This window comes from Pagrus major, chromosome 5 (assembly GCF_040436345.1).
Source record: "Pagrus major chromosome 5, Pma_NU_1.0".
Classification (NCBI taxonomy): domain Eukaryota; kingdom Metazoa; phylum Chordata; class Actinopteri; order Spariformes; family Sparidae; genus Pagrus; species Pagrus major.
The window spans coordinates 15,178,084-15,187,306 of NC_133219.1; the positions used below are offsets into that span (position 1 = coordinate 15,178,084).

General features: G+C 44.3%; 1 protein-coding gene across 9 annotated transcripts in view; it reads right to left on the minus strand.

The window, feature by feature from the left end:
* fbrsl1 (fibrosin-like 1) overlaps positions 1–7,631 on the minus strand; it is a 286,306-nt gene extending 278,675 nt beyond the window's left edge. For 8 of the 9 annotated variants that reach the window (XM_073465902.1, XM_073465901.1, XM_073465900.1 and 5 more), the window contains exon 1: positions 6,340–7,631. In XM_073465902.1, coding sequence (XP_073322003.1) covers positions 6,340–6,642 — 303 coding nt within the window. In that variant the 5' untranslated portion in view covers positions 6,643–7,631. The remainder of the gene's footprint in view (positions 1–6,339) is intronic. The other variant, XM_073465906.1, reaches the window with a different exon arrangement.
* Positions 7,632–9,223: the final 1,592 nt, after the last annotated feature.

Consider the following 9,223-nt stretch of genomic DNA (forward strand, 5'->3'; position numbering starts at 1 on the left):
GTCACAATGCAAAGATGTGGAAAAGATGGTATCTGTAAACCAACAGAAATCATGTCTAACCTTTTAATCTTAGGAGAGCGCGAACTTAAGCTCAAGCTCAGAAGGCGACAACACAACTCTTGGGTGGCTCAGGCTGCATTTTTCTGTCCAAACCAGACGAGAGAGAGTGGTAACTGAGCCCGACCAGAACTCGACAGGTGTTTTTACATCAAACCTGACTTGAGCCTGACACAGTTAATGTAAGCTGAAGCACAATCTTGCGGGTTTACACTGAGTTTACACTGAGCATGCGGGTTTACACTGAGCAGGTTTACACTGAGTTTACACTGAGTACACCAGGCAGTAACTATTGTTCCTAAATTCAGTCACACTAAAAGAGTTACTAATCAAATATAATTACTTGTGTTACATAAGTACTTCAATTATCCGCCATCTACTGCTGCCCTGGAGAGGCTCTTCAGCCTGGGCTGTCTTGAGCAGATTGTTTGACAAAAGATTTGAGAGAGGTATAACCGCTGCTTTAGTGATAGAACACATCAAGGAAGCTGGACTCATCCACTAGAAAACCATGGCTTGGTGAGTGAGAGAGGGCCATTAAATGTAGTTCATATGCATTTATATGAGTCTTTTCCTAAGTCTGTCATTGTCATTTTGGGGTAAATAATACTTGTACTAGGTGATGTTAGGGAAGTCCAACCTCTTCTATACTGTTTGATATATTGACATAGTTTTTTTTTGAGGCAGTAATAGTCTACATAGTGCCGCTTTGATTCTCCAAGGCATTTTGAGCCTTGTTCCTGCCACAACATTTTCCTGTGAAGTGCTCTTTGGGCCGCTTTTTACCAACTTATCCTTCGGCTATGTGGTATGACATTATAAGCAGAGAAGAGCATAAAAAAAGAGCTTGCGTTTTCTCCTCCTTATTACTGTAGGCTGATTTGTGCTGATATGTTGGCATCTATAAGATAGAATGGGACATTGTTAACTGGAAGGTGACAGTGCATCTCAAGCAACACTGGGTGACACAAAAGTAATGTAGCAACGAATGGCTATCTCCTGGGAGTAAATAAGTAAAGTAATGCATTCATTCTTTTTAATTAACAAGTAATGTGCAATAAAATGTTTTTATGACTAACAACCCCAAGACTGCTGCCAATGTGCTCATTAATTGTCTTTGGCAAATAGTGTTCTGACTTGAAGTGTCGTCACTTGACAGAGGATGGCTCCTGAGTGTCAGCTGCACTAATGACTGCTAATAAGGCACACATGGTGCTATCTGAGTGCTAACAATGAGATGCCCAGTAATGAATGCGGTTGAACCTGCACTGTAGAGGTGCAAGAGCGGTGATTTTGGGAAAATAAAAAATAGAATTGTTTCTAACAAGTGCTCGGTTTGAGGCCGTCATCAGCCCATGATGAAATCGGAGGACACATGCTCATAACTGGAATCTTGCTGGCTAAGATTCACGCACCAGCTGGGAAAATACGGGTGGAGAAAGTGAAGCAGCAACTCACAGCTTCCTTAACAACTACTGTTAAGCTTCCCTGGGGCAAGGGACTTACAGTAATTTCCCCATATTGCTTTGGTGGAGCTGCTCAGTGGCCAGCAGCAGCGGATGATTAGCGTAAGTGTGCAAAACAGGGTCATGAAGAAAAAGAGCAAGCCTGTTTGGCAAAACTTCCCTGGGTAAACAGAGATATGAAACCCATTCAGTTCGAACGCCTGGCCTTTCGGCTTCCTGCCCTTGACACTGTTGTAATATCACTAAATCAACTAAACCTAAATCCCCATTAGAATGAATTTAGAAACTCATGCTGCGGAACGAAAAACCCAAACAAATCTGTAAATTCATGTTAAAGCAGATGAACAGAAGGATTGTGGATTAACGAGAGGGGATTTGCCACTCCGACGTCACTCACAGAGCAAATGGAGCAAATCAAACATCTTATTAATACTGTGACAGATGGATAATTGTGTCATTTTATTATCTGCTCACTTGTTCGATACCCACAGGGAGACTTCTGCAGGGTTTAAGCCGCAGCGGGTAATTGTTTTGTAGCACTGTTGCCAGGTGAAAACCTTCCATCTACAGGAGGTCGGCTTTTAAGAATTTGAGAAGTATTAAGCATTCTAGTATTTATACAGATTTTTAAGCGTTGGTATGTAGGGAGTAGAATAGGAGTAGCAACTGATCTAAATTTTCATTCCAGGAAAGAAATAAGAAAACCCACAAAACTGGACATACTAGGTTTTCCTTTTCTCCTCGCAAAAGCACACAACAGCAGATTGACTGTGCTAACACTCCCCGAATCATCACTGAATCATCCCTAACATTTCTCTAATCACAATAAGGTGCCTGTGACACAACAGCGCTGCTGTGTTTGTACAGTCAATTTGCACAGGTAAGTAAGCGGCTTTCCTATGAGAAACGGGGGGGTTTCAAAGCAAATAAACACGCCGTAATCAAATGCGGCCACGGCTACAAATTGCTTTCGGCTGTAGTGGAGGAGGTTATGGGAGCAGGCAAGACCACCGTACAGCCTAAGCCTTCATCAAGAGAGCTTGATCCTATCAGCGCGGAGCTGGAATATCAACAACACCAACCAACCGATTGTGTTTAGAGTCAAAGTGCTGTGGGAGAAAACCCATAACCTAGGGCTCTCACGAACAGTCAGTAGCAGCTGTGCACAAGTTACTAAAATAGGACAATCCAAATGACGGTGACAGCAACCCAAAGGTGACAGGGATTTTATGAAACATGCTCATCCTGAAGTGCTTTGGAGAGCAGCAGAGGCTTAGATAGAGATTAAAGGAAACAATATAGAGTAAATATTGGTATGTTGGCCATGTGGGCTCACTGAACCCGTGGAGGACGGGATATTGATGCTGGCAGAATGCTAATGAGACAGTAAGGCCCGACGTAAACAGTACCATGCGGGCCATCAGTCACTCGGAAGAGGTCAGGAGGACCACACACACCCTCGGCCGAGGCTTATCAGAGCATGATGCAATAGGTCAGAGCTATTCCCTGGCCAAACGCTGCTGTGTCCTCCTCATAATTGATGAGCAATTAGCACAGGTAGCGTAGGTCACGAGCTCCACTCGAGCATACAGTAAGTAGGTGAAAGCATGAGTCACGACCGATCACGAGATGGTCCCAGTGGGCAGGTACATATTTCACCCACAGTAGGTTATTAACTGGAAACATATTTTTATTTCTATCAACAGTATATGAATTAGATATAAAGTCAACATGTTTCTTTCATTCTTTAATTCTGGAAAATCAAGGAGCAACGCACAAAAAAATCTGTGCACATCCCCTCATGTAATTGTACCAGATTCACCAACATTATTTAATAAGCGCAGTCTATTTGCATGCAAATCAGACCAATTACCAACAAGTAGCTGGAATGTGAGTATCATTTCACATAGAGCTGCATCGTGCCTCATTTGCTTTGCCTTGAAACATAAGCTCCTGTGTAGCGCACATTGTTTTCTCTGTGTTCATTCAACATGGATTTAGCTCTTGAGGAAGAAAAACTATTATTGCTTTTGAGTGTGTAAAACAAAAATGTGATGATTACTTAACTTCCCTCTCAAAACACAAAGAGGGAGCGTTTCTATTAGGATAAAGCGACAGAGGAGAAACGCTTTTAGAAAAACAACAAACAGAATGCTCCCGGAGACAAATATGTAACTTGTGAACTAAAATTACCTCCAACGGCAGCAAACACGCACGCACATGAGATTATTCGTAGAAGTCGATAGGGGCAGGGCACTGCGTTGACAGCCGAGGAGACACCAGCATGCTGGAAGAAGATGCCAGTGAGAAGCACTTTGCTGCTGCGACACCCTCAAAGTCTTTCACAGTCAGCAGCTGTCAGAAGTGGCAGCCTCGCAGCACAAAGGGCATAAATAGTCACACATAAGACATCACAGCGCACTGCACTCATACAAATCAACAGGAATGGGCACAGACACATTTTCTGCACACTTGATAAAATGTTACAAGTTTATCTTCGGGAAGCACTGCGGCGGAACTAAATGGGGAGTTTAACCTAGAACCTCCTCCTGTATGGCAGACATGCAACTCAAGTCAATTAGTCTCAAGCAAGTCCAGAGTCACTTTTTCTCGGGCAAGGCAAGTCAAGGCACGTCGGGTCCTTAGACAGGGCTCCAGGGTGCGACTAATTTGGTCGCTCATGCACACAAAAGTCTGTCAGGTGCCACTTAGCATTTCTTTTGTGCCTGATGTGGTCAAGTTAAACGTTTTCTTTTTCAATTTCCTGTTGTGTGTGCTGTGATTTACATCAGCACCTTTACTCCTGTTTACCATCATTTATATATTCTGCCAAGAAATTACATTTAAATGTATTATTGGGTGCAACTTAATCAAAAAGTTAGGAGCACCAGTGCAAACAGTGTAGAAAGTTAATCTGGATCCCTGTTAAATAAAGTAAGTCCAAAGTCAAGTTACTTTTCCCTCCCCAGAAAACGTCAGTCTTACCTGCAGTATCTGGTTTATATCAAGAGAAGAGACAAGGTGTTAGAATCCAATTATGTGTCCAAGGACAAAGAAATGTTTTTTTTGTTTCATAAGATTCAGGGAAATGAATGTAAGCAAACAAAAAACTTTATTAAACTTTCTTCATTTCTTCTCAGTCAAAAAACATCTCCTCCCCATCACTTTTAAAGAGTGAAATACTGACTACGAAAACTAAACTGAAAACATAAAATGACCCCCGATGACTCATTCAATTTATCATGTCTCCAGTCAAGTCACAACTTCCAAGTCTAGGTCAAGTCTCAAGTCATTTATTTTCTGTTGAGTCAAAGTGCAAGCCTTCCAAACAGTGACTTGAGTCCACATCTCTGCTCTATGTTTTCATTATAGAAGTTTATGAGATGTAATAGTTTTAATCCGTAGTAGCTACATAGTTTTTCCTGTTGAGTGCAGTGTCTGTTATGCATCTTATATCAATTACAGTATAACAATAGTTGTTGGTGGTTAGGGTTCATGCAGTCTTACTTCACACTGGCACCCTTGCTCTTAGTCCTACCATCTGCTTTCACACCCACTCCAAGCACCATGTAGAGCCTAGCTAAATGGAACAGCGCTATACCCACTGATGACACAGCCAGGTTAAAGCTGTTAACAGATGGGACGTGGTGAATAGATGATCAGCTCCAAATGTTTGAGGTTGAACAACTGGTTTACAATTCATGCACTTGCTGCAAACCTACGTTCGACCATTATACCGACTAAGCACTATGTAGGAGGCAAGAGTCAATCAGGACTGATTAATACCACCGCTAAGCCTACATGGGAGGTTGTCATTGGAATGAGGTGGCCTGTGGTATGATCCATGGGCTTTCAAATGAGGTCATCATCTTAAAATATACAGACCTCACTGGGCATGTAATATGTTAGCTATGTTTATTAAAGCTGGTGATTTATATTTCAGCTACAGCAGTGAGACCATTCCCAGAATGAGCCATGGAAAGAAAAAAAAAACAAAACAGGCCTGCCTGCCTTGTCAGTCAGCCTGACGTCCCACAGGGAGCCATGTTTTATTTGTCATTTGGAACGTAATGAGATAAAAGAGATAAGAGGATGTCACAAGAGAACCTCCTTTCTTTTCCTGAAATCATTCCACTGACATCAGACATACCACACCGGGTAATGACAGGACAGAGTTATCAGCACATGGTGTATCAGCCTGTGACAGATGAATGGTGCAATAGGCAGTTTATCAAAGACCAAAATGTCAAGAGTGCACCGGCGACTCAGAATACAAAACAATCCGAGCCGGAGACACAAGTGACAAAGCGGCAGCACCTGTTTATTTCCCTCAACACACCGTGTAATGCCAATGATTAACGTCTCACTCACAAAGCCTTGAACTTGGAGGATTCTGCAGAACACAGTTGTGTGCTGCAGTGGTTGTCAGACACTGTCACCTCAAGGATTCAGCTCCATGAACCAGGTACCAGAACTTTTGTGCCGGTCATCATTTAGTATTGAACTCTACGGCTGTCAACCAAGGACTGATCAGGGACACCTTGAGGAGGGGGCCTGAACATCTGAGCATCTCTGATCCACACTCTCAGATGATTACAAGTCTCATCCTTATCCGGTGTCTAATTGGCATCATCTCAAGTAAATTGGAGACAAATTAGATAAGTCCTCACGTTGCTGGTGAGTGAGTGAGACTTGTTGGGGAAGGGTGGGTGGATGTCTCAGGGACTCCCACTTTGAGAACCACTCCACTGATGAGGAATGCAGCACACACACGCGCGCGCACACACAAACAGGTAATGATCCAGTTCCTCCTTACCTCCAGACGGTCCAGGCTGATGAAACTGGTGATAGCAAATCCATCAATGATATCCTCCTCCTGCGAGCTGGACTCGCGTCTCTTCCGCCGGGGGGGACGCGGGGCTCTGGCGGCGGCTGCGGGGTGCGGCGCCTTTTTACCGGGCAGAGAGGCGGCGTCCCTCCCCGGACTGTGTCCCTCCCTGTCGGAGCAGGAGGAGTTGGGGTCGGGGCTGCGGGCGTCTCTGCTTCCTGCCTCCCGCAACCTCCGCACCCTCTCCCGCTTGGACCGGCATCTCCGACCCTGCTTCAATTTCCCATCCATGTCGTTAAGGGAAGCTTGCAGTGTCAGAATAATAATAATAATAAAAAAGAAAGAAATATAAATATAACTCCACACAGTCGGTGCTCTCGCCTGAACGCTCGCTGCACCGCGTTAACAACAAATAACACACACACCGGACTGAGGATTGTCGGCTGCGCTATAACGCGAAGATAGCGCCGTGTGTGCGTGCGTGCGTGTGTAAATAACAACGCAAATAAAGCCGTCTAACACTCAATGACCTTGAGTACAAACCTCCCCAATCTCCATTACGATAAGCAAATGTTCAAGTATCCCACTCAGGCGGCAGAGAGAGAGGGGGGGGAGACAGCGAAGCGGACGCGGATCCGCACGTTTTTTTTTTTTTTTTTTTATATTTGTCACGAATCTGCACTGTGTCGACGCGGTGTCCGTTAAAGCAGGTGCAAAACGGCCAAACAGTTACAAATCCACGGGTTACAGCCGCTTTGTAACTTTTGTTGCATCAGAATAATAACACGCAACGCTACAGCCGAACCTCGCTGCATGCCGCAGACGGCGCAGAGAAATCATGTCGCTGCCCGTTGTTGTTTTCCACCACCCCAATCCATGATCCGAGGCTGTCAAATATATATATATATTTATTTTTTTAAAAAAAGCTCGGGATCGTATCCGTCCAAAACAAACAAACAAAAAAATAAACAAGTACGTACGCTACCGATTGAGGCAATGATCCCGTCCGCGTTGAGTTTTTAAGCCATATTCCTCTCTGCGTTGCTTCAGGGGCAAAAAGGGATCCCAAGTCTGAGAGCTACTTATGCGCAATATTTCCTAAATGATCCGAAGCGTCCGAACGAGACAACCATCCAGTGTGTAATCAAACTCCATGAGGCGATGAAGCGGTCTATTCCAGTTTAGATAATGTTGAGTTTCCTATAAATCCACTCCAGTCCCGTCCCTTTGGCTGCTCAGTTGCTCAGTGGCTCGTGGTATTTTTTTTCTATTCGCATAAGAAGGCTTTGATAAGTGTCCTTAAAGCGACAGGAGTGATTAAAATGCCCCCCCACCGCCACCCCCTTTCCTCTCATTCCCTTCATCCGAAATTAAGAGACACAGTCAAGCTTCAGAGAACCCACAGAACTGACGTATTTCCGCCACCTCTGGCTCGCAATTTAGCATAGGAAGGAGGCTGGTGTAAATAAAAGGAGGAGGAGGAGGAGGAGGAGGAGGAGGAGGGAGGGGGGGGTCATTCTCTCTCTCTCACTGTTGGGCACATTTTGTCACACAAGGCACTATTTTAGTCAGTCTGTCTGCCGGAGCCGATGCCACATCATGCGTATCCCACTGACTGTTTGTGCTGTCACTGGCAGAAAATGCAGGCTGTACACACACATTCACACACTCTCATCTATCTGGATTTGACAACTTCTCCAACCCCCCCCCCCCCCCTCCTCGAACTGCCTGAGTTCACCAGCAGGCACCTCAAAGTGGAAAGTTACATGTCATTGTCAGATTGCACAGTAAATATTTGAAATATAGGTTGCCATACATACCCTGCTCTGTGTCCCAAATCCTCCCCTGGAGCCAGGTTGGTGTGTTTCCCAATCTGCTGGTGTGGGGACTTCCAGGGATCCCTCGGGGAGTTCCAGGGAGTCCTCTGCTAAGCAACACACAGCTTAATTTATCTGCTTTCCATCAGCAGAAATTAGGGCAATGACATTATATAATCACTGTATTGTGTAACAATTATTACCATTATAGGCTTCACTGCCCCTACTGTATTATAACTCCACCTACACTTCCATGGACACTTGTTCAAGTCGCTGTACATCTGAAAAGTGTTCTGAATGGGGGGCCGCGATGGTGTGGTTTCCTTTGGGAGGCCTTTGTTATGCAAAGGCATGGGCACCATTACACTAGATTCAATTAATACTGTATATGTAAAGAGGTTAAGTTTGGACTAGTGGCAGAAAAAAGTTCACAGGCTTCCCCTGTCTTTCATCTTCATAACACTGTATTACATTACACATTCACATGGATATATAACACCAGATACTAATATTCCATCTGGCAACGACGCTGACTCCTACATGGATTACAGGTAACTTTCAGAGGAAACTTATAAAGAACAGTATTAAGTTACAGAAGTCAGGGAGCTGGTGCCTCCTTTGTAAATGCCTAGTTTGTATTTGCATGAAGCTTTGCTGAGCTCGAAACTTGTTCTCTCTGCCCGCACTTGAATAAAGGAAGTATGCCAGACCTGCCATCTTTCATGCCAGGTTTAATTCCAACAAAGATTATTTTATCTTGATCAGAGCATGTGCATTAAGATGTCAAGCTGTGTGTGGCAGAACCTCGGGGCCATTTAGGAATCAAGCACGATGGAAAAATACAATTAAAAATGACGATGAAAAGATGACATACATCTTTTCATCATACAGGGTGTGAATTCACACCCTGTATGATGCAAATACAGCTCATAAGCAGGACCTTTGCCTATTGAGTCAGCAGCTCACCGTCCTATTGGCTACCTAACAAGAGGAACTACATCGTGACTGTTTGCAGCTCTCATTAGCAGGAGTCAGACGGGGACGTGTGGGGGGAA